The sequence below is a fragment of the Triturus cristatus genome, chromosome 2_1, assembly GCF_964204655.1.
Source record: "Triturus cristatus chromosome 2_1, aTriCri1.1, whole genome shotgun sequence".
NCBI lineage: Eukaryota > Metazoa > Chordata > Amphibia > Caudata > Salamandridae > Triturus > Triturus cristatus.
Genome location: NC_140581.1, coordinates 128,676,840 through 128,697,194, shown reverse-complemented (window position 1 = coordinate 128,697,194; position 20,355 = coordinate 128,676,840). Strand labels below are relative to the sequence as shown.

Sequence of the window (20,355 nt, the reverse complement as noted above, 5' to 3'; positions counted from 1 at the left end):
TCAACTTTTCTGCTGTGTATACACTTGTTAAATATTTTACACATGGTCTTGAAGTCTGACTGCTTTGTGTCTTGTTACCAGGGATTGAACAAGTTTATTTGATGTGTGTGACATCTAGCACATGATGGCCTTATTCATTGAGGTGGACACTTGTCCAACCCAAATAATAATCCACTTTCCTACTATTGGTCACTGCTACACTGGTGTAAACCAATCTGCAGCAGGCAAGCATAGCACTCGAGTGCAACATTTGCCTAATGACACCCTAGCATTTAACCTCCAAATTTGAAATGGGGCTCAATAAATATGAAGCCTAAAACTTTGGATTGCATCTCTTGGGAACCTTACGTAATCTAAGTATTCTCAAGCAACCACCTTGGTTATAACTGGGGTTAATCTGAGGCTGGCAAGGTGAGTGGGCAGGAGCCCAAGAACTTCACATATTAAACAGCAAATGGCATGGCTTATGGCACTTTGTACAAAACACTTGTTTTATGTACTGAATTTGCAATCTGAAAGTTTTGCCATTCAATTTTTGATTCCTACAATGCAACCAGTTATTAATCTGTGAAGATGCAAAGCGTCAAGCCCGGGGATTAGAGATAAGTAAGAAGCAGGGTGACGTCATATGAAGGGAGTTATGTCCGATACAGGTTCTCAATGACTGGGATATCATACCAAACTTCACAACAAAAACAAAGCAGATTCCTCAGAAGTATGACTCTCTATCGAAGATCCTCGAATGAAAACAAATGTGAGATGTTGGCCATAGTAGGGAATGCTCAATTCTCAACATTAATCTTAGATGAAATATAACAAATTATATTGTGGAAAGAGAGAACTGTTTACTGTGCACAATTGGAGCATTACGTTTCATTCGAAAGGTATCCTGGAGAGTCTAGAAGCACATCAGCCAAGGAGAGAACTGACTGCAGGTATTTGTTTACAACTTGTATGTCACAAGAGCAAAAGGTGGTAAAGCCAACTCAGCTCTTGTTGTTATAGAATTAGGACTATTGAGTTGAGAAAAAACAGCTCTTATTAAGCACCAAGAGGCAATTCAGAGGCTGTTATATACATGGTTAATATTATGGATGAACAAGTTCCTTACCTTCAGTAACAATATATCTGTAAGAGACATATATTAGTTATAGATTCCTTACCTTAGAATTACCCCCACGCGTCAGACTGGATCTGGCAAATAGAATTCTCAGCAGTACCCCTGCGCGTCGGTAGGTGGTGTCGGTCGACTCCACGTTCGTTGCCGGCGTCGTGATCGCCGGTATGACGTCGCGGTATCTACTTAGACGCCGCCCCTGCGCACTGACGTCAGTTCTTTTACATGACATTTTATGCCAGAAGCGTAGAGCCATGCAAGACACTGACCTCTGGTGCACAAAACTAGGGCCCTGAAAGGGAGTCCCTAACACTAGAAGTCTGTTCACAGAAGGGGGCAGATGGGTGGGGCGGAAAGGAATCTATAGCCAATATATGTCTCTTACAGATATATCGTTAGCGAAGGTAAGTAACTAGTTCATCTGAAAGAGACTGTCAGTTATAGATTCCTTACCTTAGCATAGATACCCCATCAATACCAACCCCAGAGGTGGGTCTCCATCTATGTTCACACCAGGAAGTCCTGGAGAGAACTGAACAGCCAAAGATGCCATCTCTCCAGACTGGACTATTCAGGCAGTAATGTTTGGTGAACGTGTGCAGCGATTCCCACGTGGTTGCCTGGCAGATGTCACTGAGGCGGACTCCACGTCCCAAAGCAGTAGTAGCTGCCGTCGCCCTGGTGAAATGGGCGCGCAGTCCTACTTGAGGCTCCTTTTTTGCCAAGGAATAACAGATCTTAATGCAAAGGACGGCCCATTGAGAGATGGTCCGTTTTTGTACAGCCCGACCTTGCTTGGCGCCCACATAGCCAATAAAGAGTTGATCGTCCACTCGGAATTGTTTTGTGCGACCCAGATAAAATAAGGCACGTTTTGGATCCAGACGGTGGAGTCTTTCCTCCTCCTTGTAAGGATACGGAGGTGGGAAGAAGGTGGGCAAAGTGATGGTCTGTCCTATGTGAAAACAGGTAACCACTTTGGGTAGAAATGAAGGCGTAGTTCGAAGGACAACTTTGTCCGGATAGACAGCAAGGAAAAGAGGTTTCGAAGATAGACCCTGCAGCTCACTCATCCTCCGAGCAGAGGTGATGGCAACCAGAGAAGCAGTTTTTAAAGTCAAGAGTCTGAGAGGACAATAATGTAGTAGCTCGATGGGAGCACACATTAGGGAAGTTAAGACCAGATTCCAGTCCCACTGGGGCCTTACGAAAGAAATAGGAGGTAAGAGGTGAGTGATCTCCTCAAGAAACCAATTTACAATAGGAGACTTGAAAAGAGAAGGCTAATCAGGAAGGCAAAGAAAGGCCGAAATATAGCCTTTAAGGGTGCCCAGAGAAGAGCCCTGCTGGGCCAAAGAAAGTATGAATAGGAGAACCTCAGAAAGAGGGGCAGAAAGGGGAACCACAGCCTTTGCTGAGCACCATGTCACAAATGTGTTCCATCTACAGGCGTATAATGTCTTATTAGCGGGACGTCTGGCGGCCACGATAACACTACAGACTTCGTGAGGAAGGCCGAAAGCTGTCAACTGTCGCCGCTCAATATCCACGCAAGGAGGTGGTGGCTGGACAGGTTCGGGTGGAGGACCGTCTCCTGCTGCTGCGACAGAAGATCCTCCCGAAGAGGCAGTCTGATCAGAGGATCAATGGCCATGTTAAAGAGCTTGGGATTCCAGACTCTTCGTGCCCAGTCCAGAGCCACAAGAATGACTTGGGCCCGGTCGCACTTGATTTTTTTCAGCACTCTGGGGAGAAGTGGTATAGGCGGAAAGGCGTACAAAAGACAGCAATTCCACTTGTGACGAAAAGCATCGCCGAGTGAGTACCGTCTTGGAAATTCCAATGCGCAGAACTGCTGACATTGTGTGTTGTCTTCGGTGGCAAACAGATCTAACCAAGGCTCTCCCCATTGCTGAAAGAGACCATGCACCACCTCCGAGTGAAGACGCCATTCATGATCCATCATGCACCGGCAGCTGAGTTCGTCCGCCCTGCGGTGTTGAACCACCAGGGGCATGCCCTGATGTTCCAGCCACATCCAAAGGCGAAGTGCCTCTTGACACAGGGTTCACAACCCCACACCGCCCTGTTTGTTGCAGTACGGCATGGCGGTGGTGTTGTCCGTCAACACTTGCCCTACCCTTCCTCTGACAGAAGGAAGGAATGCCTTCAGTGCAAGATGAATCGCATGGAGCTCCAGAAGGTTGAGCCGAAGACCAGGGGCCTCTGATCTCCGCCTCTCCCATGTGGCCACCCCATCCCAGGAGTGACGCATCTGTCACCACTGTGAACTCTGGTTGGGGAAGGGAGAGGGATCAGCCATTTACCCAATCCTGGTCCATTAGCCACCACTGCAATTGGTGTGAAGTGCCCTCCGACATCTGGACGCAATCTGAGAGATTCGCCTGATGCTGCGCCCACTGCAACAACAGGTCCCACTGCAGGTCCCACTGCGGAGCCCACATATGCCACCTAGCATGATCCACCAGGCGAATACAGGAGACCATGAGACCCAGCAGCCTCCGGGTCATTCTCACCGAAATCCGGGATAGAGGCTGAAACATCAGTATCCTAGCCCGAATATCCCGGACTCGCTGCTCAGGAGGCTAAGCCAGAAACTGTGCTGTATCCAGAACTGCTCCAATGAAAAGGAGCTTCTGAGAGGGAATCAGGTGTGATTTTGGCACGTTGACAGTGAACCCCAGTGAGTGCAGGAGGTTAGCCGTAGTCTTGAGGCGGGTGACGACAGCCTGGGGCTATCTCGCCTTCAACAGCCAGTCATCGAAATAGGGGAACACTGAAACCCCTAATCTGCGCAGATGAGCTGCGACCACTGCCATCACTTTCGTGAACACCCAAGGGGCACTTGTACGGCTAAAGGGGAGCACGGTAAACTGAAAATGCTCATGGCCTACCGTGAACCGTAGTCAACGCCTGTGGGCTGGCAGGATGGGGATGTGGAAATAAGCATCCTGCAAGTCCAATGCTACCATCCAGGCTGAGGGCAGACAAGACCCGAGTTAATTCAACATTTTGAACTTCTCCTTCGGGAGGAAGCGGTTGACGTCCCTGAGATCCAAGATAGGACACATGCCTTTGTCCTTCTTGGGTACCAGGAAGTAGTGGGTAGAACAACCACAACCAACTTCTGGCACAGGGACTCGCTCAATAGCTCCCTTGGACAAAAGAGGCGTAACTTCCTGACGGAGAAGGGCCAAGTGATCCTCCGACATGCAATGGAGTGCTGGTGGCATGGCGGAAGGGGTAGTCTTGAAGGGGAGGGAGAAGCCCCTTCGGGCTATCTGCAAAACCCACCTGTCCGACGTGATGTTGTGCCGGTGAGGGAGGTGATGGTGGATCATGCCACCCACTGGCAAATGGTGGCCCTGAAAAGTCGGACTACGAAGGCTTGGAGGCAGCTTCAAGGGGGGGCATTGGTGAACTGACCTGTCCTCTGGACCCCAGACCCAAGGCGTTGGGTCCCACGTTCCAACCGCGCAGAGGCTGGGTGGCTTGTGCGGAGCTGGCTGGGTGGCTTGTGCGGCACTGTGGCTCTGGGTAGAATGTAGTGGGGCACCGGGGCGAAAGGCAGACTGCATGGAGCGAACAGTTGCTGCAAGGCCCAATGACCTGGCTGTAGCCCTAGAGTCCTTAAAGGCGCTCGAGCGCGTTGTCCGCCTTGTCCCTAAACAGGCGACGGCCATGAAAGGGCATTCCAAATGGGTAGATTGGACATCCCCAGAGAAGCCAGAGGATCTCAGTCAGGCGTAGCGCCTCAGGGATACCGACATGGAAATCGTCCTACCCAGAAAGTCGGCAGTATCCAGCCCAAACCAGATTGTGAACTTTGCTGTGCCTCGACCCTCTGTAACAGCACGGGCGAGTACTGCCTGGGCCTCCTCCGGGCACTGTTGCAGCACTTGCGCAACCATGTCTGTGGGAAACGGCCCAAGAGACATGCAGTGTTCACCGACTACAGTCCTAAGCATGCGGAAGGAAACATCTTCTTCCCAAGATGGTCCAGCTTCTTGGATTCCCTATCTTGAGGAACTGTAGGGAAAGCACTTTCTTTCGAGGATGAGGCTTGGACCACTATGCTCCCGGGATTAGGGTGTTGGGAGAGGAAAAGTGGGTCGCCCGGGGCAAGGCGGTGGCATGGGGAAATCATCCTATCCAGAGGAGCCCCTGTGCTGAGCTTGGACCAGGAGCCCAGAAGGACGTCAGTAAGGGCCTCATTGAAAGGCAGCAAGGGCTCCGAAGAGGCTGCTGCTGCCTGTAGCACCTCAGTCAGGAGGTTAGTCCTGACCGCCACCGTAGGATGCTCAAGGCCCAAGGCCTCAGCCACCTTAAGCAACACCACAGTGTAGGATGCTCCCTCCTCAGTAGCCACGGTAGGGGGAGAAAGCATACCAAGGTCTGGGGAAGTATCCAGACCACTGCATCACCCAAATCCTCTCACCAATCCGGCTTTTCAACAGACGCCTCACAGTCCTCCTCACACTCTTCTGGCTGCCACTCAGGGCAATAAGGAATGCCAGTAAAGAACAGCGGTACAAAAGTACCCACTGGCGCCGGTACCAGCGTCGGCTGACACCAGTCCGGCTCAGTGTCCAAGTCGAGGGGGAGGCTGGGGTCGACACAGGCAGGTGGCGAACCCAGTGTCGGAGGCGTCGTCAGAGGAATCGGCACCAGGGAAGGTACCATGAGGTCGACCAGCTCCGATCCAGAACTAGATGCTTGGGGACCCTGCGGCACAGAGTCGCCGGCATGGAAGGCCTAGAGCCTCCAGCCGAGTCCGCGGGGCCCGAAGGCGTGCCGGCAGAGTTGGGCTGCCCAAAAATGGAATGGAGGACTTCGTACAATGCACGAAGCTGAGCAGGAGACGCTCCAGCTCCCGGAAAGGGAGGGAAGCGCAGAGCTGTCCCAGCAGGCTCCGAGGGCACAGCCAGAGAACGAAGACCTCCTGTGTACCTGGTAGTGACGGCCGACGGACTGACGGGGAGAAGGCGAAGAGCGACAATGCTTCATCGCCTTCTTCTTGTGCTTCGACTAACCTGATGACGAAGACTTCGATGACGACTGGTGGTGGTGGCAAAGACTTAGGATTCAGGTCCCGGCAGTTAGAACGACTTCGGATCGTGGTCGCGCTCCAGGCATCAAAGGCACACGAGGTGCAGATCGGTGACCGACATCAGCTTGAGGCAGGAGTCGCAAGGTTTGAAGCCGGGTCGACGACTTGACATCCCTCGTGCACCAGGAGTCATAAAGACTTCAAAAAAGATGCGACAAAAGTAGAAAAAGGTTATTCAAAAAATGACTAAAGGGTACCGCTCTCTCCAGATCTGCGCTGGCTGGCATAGAAAGAGAAAGAACTGACGTCAGCGCGCAGGGGCAGCGTCTAAGTAGATACCGTGATGTCATCCCAGCGATCACGAAGCCGATGATGAACGTGGAGTCGACCGATGCCAACTACCGACGCGCAGGGGTAATTCTCCGGATCCAGTCAGACACTTGGGGGTAATTCTAAAGTAAGGAATCTATAACTAATAATCTCTTTCAGATAGAGGACTTCAGCATAAGTGTGTTTGATTACAGAGCGGCTGCTGATACTACATTGATGTTTTAGATATTGAACATGATGAGGCAGGGAGACATATGCTTCTACAAAAGATGTGCCATACTTAAAGGAGAAAAGGGGCGCCTAAAAAAATAAAAATCTGATTACCTGCTGTTCTCTTTCACCTCCACTTCTCGGGAGATCCCTGTGAGTAGAGGAGGCGGGCATCTTCCGATTGACCTCCTCGGTTGGGCGGCTGATGAACTTGGATCCGGCTCTTAAATTCCCTTCTCTGGAAACTCCTTAAGATAGCAACAAAAAAACTATTTATCTCCAGGGGCCATGGGACTGTTCTAGCATGCAGAAATGAATAGATTAAGAGGAAACACAAACTCAGATAACATACATTGTCTGCATAATAAAACAATTGATATGAATATTAAAGGGTAACACTAGCATAAGGTAAACGCAAAAGCAAATAAAAAAAGATGTGAATGACTCCTTGGTGCAGGCATCATTTGGTACTTGAAAAAACATTTATGGAAATGTTGCATCAATATTTTCAGATATTTTAATAAAATATCCAAACCATAATATTTAAGAATACTCTGCTAAATTTACATTGCAGTAATCTACTGAGTGGGTTGTTTGGTTTAGCAGCGTAACAATCATTTGTTGCTGACAGAAATGTGTACCCATTTGAGGGTCAGTAACAGCAAAGCTGTACCAGGCTTAAAACATGGCACCCACACGGCCTGTGTGGTAAAGCTTGGCAGCTGCGAGGCACATCACACAGCCTTTATAACACCAACTACCTCCTTTGAGTGTCCTGGTGAAATGTAAAACAGGTGCAGACTGTGCATGGGCCCCGTTTTACACCGGTTTCTGACATTTTCAGGAACAATTTCTAGCAGGAAATTCCACCATGAAATTAAGATACAGAGATGCAAAGACCGATTTCGCATGTTTTATCTCACTGCAAAGCACAAAACATGGCTCTGTGAAATAATGTTGGCATTAGGGCATTTGCATCCTTGTGTATAGCAGCACTAGGAATTAAACCAAGGCAGGGCTGGAGTTAAAGCCCCTCGCAGCCGGACCTCCATTTCACAGGGAAACAACAACAGGGCTCTAAAGAAGGCAAAGGAGCCTTCAATAATACTATGCTTTCGTTTCTTACACGCTACTCAGACGTCTTACCTGGGACGAACACCATGGGCTGCTCCTCATCAGAAACTAATTGATACAGTTAAAGAAATAAAGACAAAGGCATATACAACGGGGCAAACTCTAGCATGCAGGTGGATTCAGGGACATCAAGAGTCCTTTGTCGCCCACACTACCCCAAGGTTCACACCAGGCCTCACCTGAAGTCTATCAACAGCTTCTTAGGTCTTCAGAGGGGTTAAGAGAAAGGTAAGGAGCTCGGTTTACTTCCGGTTCCTGCTGCTGCATTCATCACCCTGGAGATCAGGGAAAAGAAAGGCAGTAACTGGTGCCAAGAAGCAAACCTGGGGTAACATCTACTACCACTGGCTACTCACCACTTGGGACCATGCATGCTGCACGGTCTACTTCTGCAATCCTACCAACAGCCTTAAACAGAATGTGAGCAATATCACATGTGTGGCAAAGGTACCACGAGAAGCACTTGGTTGGCATGATGGGGTATCACCACATACATACCCTTATCAGGCAAGAGATAACTTATCTGCATCAAATAAAGAGTAAATATATGGAGATCTCTGACTAGCACATGCGTTGTGTACGAACTGTATAGAAACCAACCACCCCCCAAACAAGCATTGGCATAGCCAATAGGTCTCGCCTTTGGAACATTATAAATGTTTAGCCATGCAACAGTTGATGTTGCACCAAGGATATTGTGCTGCAGAATTAAATACTTCTAAGGTCCCAAAGGCGAGACCTATTGGCAATGCCAATGCTTGTTTTTATTATGGGCAAATGCCTTTCTCCCCCTGTGTCACTGCTTGTGTTTCTGCAAAAAGGAGGAGGGCTCACTATAAACCAGGCATAGGCAAACAAAAAGAGGAGTTTGATCGGCATTTTAAATATAGCACATCAACTCGGGTGTCTTACATACCGTTTTTTGCCTTCGAGGCAAGTATTGATTTTGTAGCACCTGCTTTAAAGATAAAACACGGTTGTGAAGACCGAGGCCAAAGAATATGTTTATCTGCGGGGTTTGCAGCCACCTGATGTTTTTTCAGTGTCCGGACAGGGTTTGATTAAGACCAGCTTTTTCTTTTTTGCTGCAGTTAAATCTGTGGCTCAATGTCTTAGTTTTACAAGCATTAAAAGCACAGGGTGTCCGGTCTATGACCCGGAAGCTAGAACCGACAATTTATGTTAGGAAATTACACAAATTTTATCGACCTCTGAAATAGGAAAGGCTCCTCCAGCAGACCAGAGTTCGCACAGGTGGCCTTCAGGTAGCTCATACATCGCTGTCAACCCATCTCATGCCTCGAGGGTGACGTGCAGCCAGTCTTAGTCAGCCGAACGAACCTAATCACCTATGTGATAAGTGAAAAGGAACGTCCTAGCGTGTAGCATTGATACGAGAAAAAAACACAAGACTGTCAAATAGTAAATGACAACCCTGCAGCACATTGTGGGAGCTAGTGCAGTGAAACCAGACTAACTCTAAGACAACTTGTCCTCCTAGGCTAGAAGATCTATGGGCAGCCTCTGGGCTCAAGTCACCACTAATTCAGGGCATTTTGGGGGAAATTACTTTCACAATAAACCAATCAAATTAAAGTACCAGATTTGAGTAGTTTGTGAGAGGAAAGCTCAGGATTGGAGCAAACTTTCCTGACGTAAAGTCATTTGACCCTAAGGTACATTGTGCTTGCCGTGTAGGGGTAGAGAGGTATTTGTAACAATGAGGGGTTAAGGGGGGGCTTGGGAGAGGAGACTAGGTGCACGATTTAATCTTAGGTGTCGAACTAAGTTTGAAGCAGGCAGAAAATATATGAGAAGGGTCATTCACATCTTACATTCAACTCTGAACACAGCGTTTCAATAAAGGGGCAATAGTTCTACTGTTGGGACAGAAAACAAGCAGGAAGTGGGATAAGGGAGGGGGGTAGGCGGAGAGAGGCACACAGGCTGGCAAATGGTGTGCATTTTCGCAGCCGCTTTGATGTTCTCAGTGGCCGCGCGGCTCACTGAGAACATCAAAGCGGCCGTGAAAGTGATCATGTAGGCTGACAAATGGTGCGCGCGCCCGGCGCACATGCACTGTAGCTGGAGGCCTGAAAAAAGCCACTAGTTTGCACTTCCAAAACCCGCTTACTAAAACTCTCGCCAGAGCAGCGCTAAAGCGCTGGCTCAGGCGAGACCTAAAAAACGATAGCTTCTGCTACTAATTCACCCACTGCTATACACTAGCACAAAGAGACAAGGGTCAGCCATCTGCGAGACATGCAACGACCAGTGACAGACTTAAAAAGTTACTTATTTATAATCCTAGATGTCCACCATGAGCATTTTCTTTAGTATTGTAAAATAAGGCTACCCCGACCTCTGCGCAGACTCTTGGCACACAGAGAAGTTGTTTTTAAAAAACACCTATCTACTATTACCTTCTGCGTGTCGCAGACAAACGGCTTCAGCCGTCTGTTTTCAAATAAGTATTGCGACAGCAGGAGAAAAAACATTAAAGAAATACATATTTAGCATCAGGAACAGTCCAAGCATGCTTGGCATAACTAACAAGGTAATAATTAGGGAGATAACTTCTATTCAGATTTGTAGAGAGCATGACTGCTACCCATTGGGGTTTTCCTGCTCTAAGTAAGCAGCTGAAACTAAAGATGGAAAAATCAGAATAGCCAGGTTTTCAACAGCTTTCTAAACTTCAGAAATGAAATGCACAGACAAAGCTTCTGGGGAAGAGGGTTCCACAAAGTGGGGCCCAGAAAAGCAAAGGCCCGGCCCCCTGGCCTTATCAATTTCACCCGGGGAATAACACAAGATTCTGATTGCCTGAGCAAAGAGTCAGGTAAGGGACATAAGGCTGAGCCGCTGACTTTAAACAGGTAGATCCACCACAGAACATAGCTTTGGGCATATAGCACAAGGCTCTAAACTGGAGACTTTTATTGACAGGGAGCCAGAGAAGAATCCATAAGTGAGAGCATACCGAGGCAAATTTAGAAATACAACATAAAAGTTGAGCTGCAGCATTCTGAAAGCCTAAGCACAATGGCTTTGGTAGCCCTAAAGTAAAGAACATTGCCGTAAACCAATCGGGAGATAAGGCCTGCACAATTGTCTTTTGGGTAGAGGGAGGAAGAAGCCATATTTTCCTCAAGCATGTAAGTCGGCCAAGGCGACTAGCAGCCACCCTATTTTATTTGATGGCCCATGGTGAGCTTTATATCCAACCAGAAGCCCAAGTCGTTGACCACCCTCCTGGGGTTAGGAAAGGACCCCAGTTCGTTTGGAAACCAATGTGGGCCCCATAGTTGAGGCCGATTGCCAACCAACAAGACCTTGGTCTTGTTTCCATTCAATTTTTGACAGTTCTTATTCCATCCCCCAACCCCCAAAAGGCAAGGGCTAAGATTAGGTGGACTCTGGTAACCCCTGGAATAGAGTGACACAACAATCTGGGTGTCATCTGCGTAGGAGAACAGAGAAGGCCATGAGCTTCTACAAAATCAAATAAGGAGCGAACATAAACATTAAAAAATCGGGTTCATAGACGAGCCCGGTGTCACTCGCCTAAGGCAGCTGATCAACATAGGACCCGTAGGACTTCGAACCAACCTGAAACTCCCGATCTTGCAAAAAGGAGGGTAACCATGATAAGGCCAGGTCGCGCGGTGTGAGACGTTCCGAGGGAGCCTGCCGCGTTGACCTGTTGGATTTCGGGGAGGTCCGCGGCTGCAGCTACGGCTGCGAGCTGCGGGGGCGGGTCAGCGTGGTGCACGGCTCTGTTTACTTTCGGGCTTGCTTATGGAGCGGCTGCAGACTGGGGAAACTCGTGGCCCGGGAGTCAGGGGGTGCAGTGCCGGTTTTCGCTCATACTGACTTATATTGACACTGCGTTTCGCCTAAAACTAGTAAGTGTTTATTTATTAGTCACATATTTTTTTTTTTTTGCTGACCTGCTGACTTGGAGGAATTTCCTCAGACTGCTGGATTATTAGGACTGTTGGAATTTATTTGAAAAGTCTGGACCTTGGACTGTCCCTGAGCAGTTATATAGAGGCGTTTGTAAGAGTTTTTGGGGTGCCGTTCCCCCATGTTTGTAGGGAGGAAATAAGTTTACTATTACGACATGAGGGGAAGTGCTTCATATATCTTCTTATAGCTGTGTTACCCTGTGTAGGTGCTTCATATAGCTGTGTTACCCTGTTCTTTTACTCATTGGGAAAAAATAAAAAAACAAAAATCCTAAATATGACCTCATATGACTTAATATTTATCTGTAGATATAGTTTCGGGAAGAACAAGGAATATGAAAGGGGGTAGACCTGGGTTAGGGGGAGATGAGCTGCTTAAGATTTTATGCTGGAACGTGAACGGTCTGAGAGTCAAGAGAAGGCAGCGTTTGGTTTTGCAACACCTTAAGGATAATGCGGCTAAGATTCTTATGCTTCAAGAGACACATTTGCTGCTGTCAGAGTGTAAGGCTTTGTTTGGAAAGCTAAGATGAGTTGAGAAGGTTGTAGCTTCTGACCAACAATGTTGCTCAAAGGGAGTGGTTATAAATATTAAATCAAACACAGGAGTGGATCTTATTAAGTCACAAATAGATGATAGAGGAAGGAGGGTAATAGCTGAGGTGAGGTGCCATGGTATTAGCTATACTTTAGCCAATTATTATGGCCCTAACGAGGACGATAACGATCCTTTGAACAATCTATGTTTAGCCTTGGTGGATTCTGAAGCCCCCAAGATTCTAGGTGGCGATTTTAATGTTTTTGCTTAATAATAATTTAGACAGATCCTCCCCCAGAACACAGATTGCGGTACCACGTGTCAAATCTTACTTAGTTACAATGCTAAAAAATTTCAATTTCTGTGACGTTTGGTGGAAAAAAATGGGTGAGGTGAGGGACTATTCTTTCTATAGTAAAAAGAACCACCATTATTCCAGAACTGATTATGTATTTATTGATCTCTCAGAGTTAGAATCAGTAAGGTTAATTGGATATCAACCAATTCACATTTCGGATCATGGTGCTATTGTTTTAAAATTAGAACTCCCCTCTGAGCTAATCTTGAGGAGGTGGACCCTGAATAGAAGATTTCTTTTGTAACTTTCGACCCCATATCTACTAAATAGAGAAACGGCTACCTTTTTTCAATATAACCTAGATTCGGCACCTTTGCATACAGTGTGGGATGCCTTTAAGGCCTGGCTTAGGGGGACCCTAAAGGGAGCAGTTGCTGGTTGGGCCAGATCAGAAAAAAGCGAGATTGTAGATTTAGAAAAGCAACTAGCACTTGCAGAGACAGCCTTAAAAAGGGGGAAGATGGCTGATGTAGAGAAAGAAACTCTATTAGCTAGGGTTGAGGATTTACAGATGAAGTTTAGGCTTAAAACTGAAGCAATTATGCTCCAAAAGTGGGAGGCAAGTAAGATGAGTGATTTTGACCAGGGTGAGAATTGTGTTAAATTACTCGCCATGAAAAGCAGATCTGATAGATCCCATAATTTCATCAACAAGATTGAGGCAGGTGCCAAAATGGTGAAGGACAAAAGGGACATTGAGAAAGCTTTTGTGGAGTTCTTTCAAGGCTTGTACAGTGAGGACTTAATGGTCGAGGATGAGGTTATAGATCAGTGGCTATCTAAGAAACAATTACCAAAACTGGATTTGGCTAGTCAAACAATTCTCACCCGAGATATAGAGTAGAGTGAAATATGTGCAATTTTAAATAAAGCTAAGAAAGGGAAAGCAGCGGGACCCAATGCAATTCCAACAGAGGTTTACATGTTAATATCTGATGAAATCATTCCCATCTGGTTGAGATTGTTTAACAAGATTCTTAGAGGGAGTTTATCTCCGACGGATTCATGGAGTGAGGCTGTTATCACCCTTATTTTGAAGCCTGGGAAGGACCCAAATCAGTGTCAATCCTATCGCCCCATCTCACTACTAAATTGTGATTATAAGATCTTTGCAGGTATATTAAATGCTCAGCTTTGTAAGATAGTGGGGTCAATAATCCATCAAGATCAAAAGGGTTTTCTACCGGGCAGGCAAATGCTGGACTTGGTTTATTCCTTAATAGGTTCGGTCGATCTGCCAACAACGCAAGGGGTTCCCCTTTGCATCATTACTATCTATGCTGAAAAAGCCTTTGACCAAGTTAATTGGCACTACTTAAATCACATCCTAAAGGCTTTTGGTTTTGGAGATAATTTTAGGAAGTCCTTAAAAAAATATATAATTCCCCCCGGGCCCAGATTTTGGTTAATGGTAATCTCACTGCGGCAGTAACAATTCAGCGAGGCACAAGGCAAGGGTGTCCATTATCCCCCATCCTTTTCGATCTGTACATCGAGCCCTTGGCCCAAAGTTTAAGGCAGATTTACAACATTTCCCCTTTTAAAGTTAATGGGTTTACTAGGAAGGTAGCATTGTATGCGGACAATCTTATTCTATTTTCCTCTAATGTCAGCCCCACGCTATCTGAGCTACTGGTTGAAGTACTGGCTTTTGGTAAAGTGTCGGGGTATCAAGTCAATAGTGATAAGACCGAGATTATGGCTTGGAATACCCCAGCACAGGGGGTAAGGCTTGCTAAAGAGCTAAGATACTTGGGAGTAATAATAACCCAGTGTTGGACTTGGCCCTTTTTCCCTCATTTTTTTCGTTTTTGTAATGTTAAGGTGCAGGTGCTTACTTCGCCCAAGATGGCTGCCACAGACCCCTGCTACTGCAGGGTGGTCGTTTTTCATAGTAGCACCCTAGCTGCCAGGAGCTGGCTGGGACCCACAACAATGTTGCGACACCAGCCCGCCTTTTTGTCCCATAGTTAGAGTGGGGAAGCTCCTGGAAGAAGCTGGAACCTTCTAGAAGGGAGGTGGGGTTTTACTTTTGCCGCCTTGGCTAGAGGTCACCTGACCTAGGGCTACTTAAGAGTGGGAGGGAAGCTTTTGTGGTGAGTTGGCCATTGGGGTGAAGCAGAGCTGGAAGAATCCACCAGGAGTGTAGGCGGTAGGGCCTAGCCAGGGACTTATGCCTCTGAGAGTGACAGGATTTAGGTACTGCCTCTTAAGTGAGTGAGGTGCCCTGTGAATCCCACTGATCTTGCCCAGTAGTAGGAGGACCCAGAGACTCTCTGCCAGCCTGACTAGGAAGGACCTAGTCGCCCTCTCCATCCCTACCCCTGTAACAGAACCCCTTAAGGGCGCCAGATACATCTGCGCCAAAAGACTTCATCTGTCAACTGAGAACTGAAACCTAACTTTAAGAACTGAGACTGCATGACAAGAGCGAGCTGTAAGCCTTGAATGCCAGAGCTGAGACTGCGTGTCCAAGCTACCCTAGTGAACAAAATACTAAGCCGATTGCCAAGCCACCGGGGATCGACCAGGTACTAGCGCTGTGACCCCCGCGCTCCCTGCCCTGGTCTGGGACCCCCGGCAGCGTGCTCCGCTGAGCACCATATCCCTATCCTTAATTTGAGCCCCCCCCTGCGACGACGAAGCCAGCGCGCTCACCGCCGCGGCCTGGAGGCCTGGGAGAGTGCCCTGCTGTGTCGCGAGGCCCAGGCGAAGTCCGGGGCCCCGTCGCAGCCGTGTGAGGAGAAGCGCAAGGTCGGGGCCGAGTCCCCCAACGTCGTGAGGACGGACGCCTGCTGACGCCGAGACGGAGGTAAGCCCGGAGGCCGAGATCCCCCCTGGTGCGCCCCCTGCTGGTCTGGAAACCACACCGCACTTGGCCCGGGTTGTCCCCTCCGTGGGAATCCCCTCCCCTGCCTGCGCGACGGAGAGACCCCGCCGAGGGATCCTGTCCGTGTCCCCCCTCCTGTGTTACTGAGCGCGGTGCTCTGTGAACTGCACCGGAGCATAGGGACTCGCTCCTCAAGTCCAGTAATCTTCCCCCAAAGTACTGACAGACATTACTCTCGTGTGGCGCTTCACGCCACCGACTCTGCTTCCTCAGCCGGAGGGACCGGGACGGCGAGTAACCCCATGTGGTATATGCACTGCTCGAAAGTAACTATATGCCAAGGAATGCGAGTAGCGCATTGTGTTATATGCTCTGCTCGAAAGTAATTATATGCCAAGGAATGCGAGTAGCGCATTGTGTTATATGCTCTGCTCGAAAGTAATTACATGCCAAGGAATGGGAGTAGCGCATTGTGTTATATGCTCTGCTCGAAAGTAGTTACATGCCCAGGAATGCGAATAGCGCACTGTGTTTTATGCTCTGCTCAAAGGTAATGACATGCAACTGATTGCGCGTAGCGCTATGTTTATATGCCTTGCTTCACAGTACTAGGGGCCCTTGATCACGAGGAGCGCTCAGTTCTACAGGCGCCATGTTAGTGAACCCAATGTGTCCCCTTTCAGGTATTACGCTTAGTTAGACGGCCGGTTCAGGGAAAGACTTTACATAAGCGCGCACGGCGCTAGAACAAGGTTAGGCACTGCATAGATATCACCCAGAGTGTCGAATGTAATGTCACAACGGTATTATGATTCATGTATTACCTTGTTATTTCCTGAACTGCATCTGACCAGCTATACTTGGATAAACTTGAAGTATTTGCATAATTTAAACGGTGTGGCGTCCCTTATTGTGTGTGACTCTAGTCCATGAGAAGCGTGTGGTGTATGGTTGCTTAACACATAGCCCTCTGGTTGCCCGACCGGCTCGCGCCACGCTACCGCCTATAGGGCCTGGTGACCCCAGGTTCCTACACCCAGGATATAGGAAAGATCCCCAAAACAAATCTAGAGAAAGTTTCGAGGGAGGTGGAGATTTTATTGAAGAGATGGCAGAGCTTACCGTTATCCCATTACGGGAGAGTCAAATCTGATTAAAATGTGTGTCCTTCCTAAGTACGCCTATCTTTTTAATAATATTCCCTTGCAATTTGATAAAACTGCTCTTCTGAAAATACAGGGTAAGATCTCCTCATTTATCTGGGCAGCTAAAGGGATCAGGCTGTCCTGGAAGAAACTAAGGCGGAAACTGGCTAAGGGAGGTTTGGGTTTGCCGGACCTTCAGTTGTACTGCTGGGCATATCAATTAAAAAACTGCAGGATGTTGCTTTTGAAACCAGATAGCTCCCTGATTGATAGTATGTTTACAGCTATGCTTTTAGATCTAGATGAGGTAGGTTTTATGTATAAATATTGAGCCCCTAAATACTTAAAAAATATTAGGCTGAAGACTCTATCTATGCTATGGACGGAGTGTCGGGCAAGTTTGGGACTGTCCTATTATAGTGATTGGGCTCCAGTGTGGGATTCCCCAGGAACACCAGCATGCCTCTTAGACGCTCCACCTCAGCCATTAAAGGAGGCTGGAGTCTCACACTGGAAGGATATAATGGTTGGTAATAACTGTTACCCCTGGGAAGTCTGGTGGAACCTTACTAGTGGAGCCCTCTCCAGATTTAAATTCTATCAAATCTATTCATGGTGTAAGAGCCAACGTTGGTTAATCCCCGAGGATACCTCCATGGAAGATGAGTTGCAAGAAAAAGGAAGTAGGACGGTGGAACCAGCATCTTCTTGCGGCAGCGGATAGAAAAATGGAGCGTCCATACCTGGTCTGGGAGAGGTGCTTGCCGAGTGAAGATCTGAAAAATTTATGGCAAGTATCCTTAGAAATGTTATATTCATTGATTAAATCTGCTGCACTCAGGAAGAATAAATTTTTCACACTTCACAGGATATACTGGTCGCCCGTGAAGCTCGCCAAAATAAGGGGTAATAGAGAGGCTAAGTGTACGAGATGCGGAGTCCCAAAAGCGGATGACGTTCACATTTTTGGGCTTGCCCCATGATTCAAGAATTTTGGGCCAGTGTGGCTAAGACCTTGTCTGATGTGCTGGGCATGGAGGTTGAGGTAAGCCCCTCTCTTATTCTTTTTGGTATTATATTGAAGCCTGAAGGGGTGCTGGGGCTCCCGGGGCTTCAGAGTAAACTGGTATTCTACCTAGTTCTTTTGGCAAGAAGGGAGATTTGTAAGCTATGGCGCCAAGCTTTGCCCCCAACCTGGAGAGCCTGGTGGAATGCGGTACGATACTTTAGAGATTTGGACCAAAAGGTCAATCAGAATAGGGGTAGAGCAGACTTGGGGTTGTTTTGGAATCTGTAAGATTGCACTGTTGCTGTTTAAATTACTTTGTACAATCCAATTATTATACCTCTTGGTCAGCTCACGATGTGTGGTGCGGCTGGGCTTCGCATAAATAGCATCAGCTGAGTCTCGACCCCTTAGATAAGAGCAACAAGGGTGGTACAGATCGAGAGGTTGTTTTATCTACCGAGGACATATGAGGATAATTTAAATAATAAAAAAAAAAAAAGATAAGGCCAGGTCCAGAACATCAATATCTTCTAATCTCTGTTGAAGTATGGGAAAGCGAATCATGCACTGCACTCAAATCCAACAGGATGAGAGCATATGTTCCTACACAATCCAAAATCCGCCTAAATATACAGTCATGCTGGCTGACACTCTAAAACTGCTAAAACGGTTATATTGCCACCCTTTAAACATAGTCCCAGTAGCTGCCCTTCCTGACCAAGGGGACCTAGAAGGCTCGCATCGCAAGAATTTGCCACCTAGGCAATACAACAACAAGCATTTGCAATGCAACAGGTCTCGCATTAGGTAAATAAGTGCTATTAGTGTTGTAATTACAATGTTGCTTCTTTTACCGACTGTTTATCGCCGCGTTGGCGTGTGACTAGCACCAATAGAGTGGAGGGAGGAGGGGTTGGACGGAGGAGAGGAAGTGAGCGCGCAAACGGAAACAAAAATCTCTGGCTTAAGGCCCCCCAAATTATACTGAGATATAGGGGAAACAAAGGTACTATAAAAGGCATGTGTATGTGCCGCAAACAGTTTGTAAGATAAAATTAGTTAGTAAGGGCAAATACAAGGTGCAAGAGCATATTAGTAAATGGGTAGTGGTACTCCTGGAAAAAGAAAACATTCATAGGGAATGCAAGATCAAGTAGTTGTTCAGAAATCGATCAATGTGGTTTGCATGAAAAGTTCAGGACATTAATACAAGGCCTGAATGGGACACGGCTCAACGTTCGTTTTAAATTACTACCGAGTCTGAGACCAGGAGAAACTCGGCCCATTGAAAGCCTTGTCCTCGCCCTTCCTGGGAAGAGCTCCCTATCCTCGTGCTCAAGATGTCAAGGTTCAGCAGACGAATCAGAGAGACTAGAAGCCCAGGGCCGCCATTACAAGAGCCTGTGACCTGGGTTTCACGGCAGACGTCGCAGCTCCATCTTGCGGTAAGAGGCCAGGTTTTGCAGAAATAGCTGGAGAGGTGAGGCACCCGTTAAGGTGGGATACCCAGTCACTAATAACATCATACCTCCACAGATTGAGCAGTATTTCTGAATGAGGTGTTAATGGTAAATGGATATGCCCCACTAGGTGGCGCTGTGTGTGATGCGAGGGTTATTGTGTTACGGTTCCCTTGGATAGGCCCCACTAGGTGTCGCTGTGTGTGATGCAAGAGTTATTGTGGGAACTGCGGTCTGAAATTATAGTTAATGGAATATGGCTGAAAACCTTGCCTTCTTAGCAGAGCTATCAAGTCCCTCGGTATCTTGGGTGGAAATGTAGTCAGTCCTGAATTTCCAGCAACAACGTGGTGCATCCTGGGATTTGTAGTTTTAATTTTTCCAGTCTAAATAAGCATGGCTCCATATTCCCGAAAGTGCTGTAGGCTGAGAAGCCGGACTTCCTGCGAGAGACATGGAGCCACTTGACACCTGCACAATGATAGCTGTGGCTACCGAATAGTTAATTTTACGGTGTCCGCGTATGTAGTCATATGACCCCGTGTTGTGTGATGTCACTTCCTACTGTTTAAAGCTGCTGATGTGGTGCTAAGCAGCATGCAAGCGTCAGGATCTCAGCAAGGAAGTGCAGCAAAGAAAACCAGACGCAAGCTGAAAGACACGCCGTGCGAGTGCCCATTTGTTGTCCGGGCCCAAGCTGATGCAGACGCCGTGAGCGTGCACATCGGCTGTCCAGGCGCGCACATGTTTTGTCTCCCTTGGCTCACCAAACCGACAACAATAGGCTCGCAAAGGCGAAACAGCGCATGCGCTACGTTCGCTAGGCGAGACCTAAAAAGAAGCATCCTACGAACCACTGCCTTTGCTCTTCATCATCCAATTCAAAGAAGAATCCACAAGACCTTGGAAGATAAAGTTGTTTTGTAGGAGTTCCCTCACCCTAGTCAAGCACATGATTTCAGGAGACATCCTAATCATCAGGACCACATCAGCGCAAGTTTTTATGAATACAATCCAGTTTATCGCTTTCCAAACAGGAACTTTGACGCTGTCTTTTCACAAAGAAACAAAGCCTTGTTTTTCTTGTGTTAACGAGTTAGTAAGTTTAATATGTTTAACAAGCTTTAACTTGGATGTAAAATTCAACCAGAGTACTTTCCAAAAACATCATGTCGCCAGAGA

The 20,355-nt window shown here is 47.5% G+C and overlaps 1 protein-coding gene across 1 annotated transcript in view; it reads right to left on the bottom strand.

Annotated features, from left to right (window-relative positions):
- The window catches only part of KIAA1328 (KIAA1328 ortholog), an 887,260-nt gene that overhangs the window by 838,946 nt on the left and 27,959 nt on the right, over positions 1 to 20,355 (bottom strand). Inside the window, exons 2-3 of the mRNA XM_085628933.1 lie at positions 7,875 to 7,910; positions 6,843 to 6,976 (exon numbers count right to left, since the gene is read on the bottom strand). Of these exons, the coding sequence (XP_085485059.1) occupies positions 6,843 to 6,976; positions 7,875 to 7,910 (170 nt within the window). The remainder of the gene's footprint in view (positions 1 to 6,842; positions 6,977 to 7,874; positions 7,911 to 20,355) is intronic.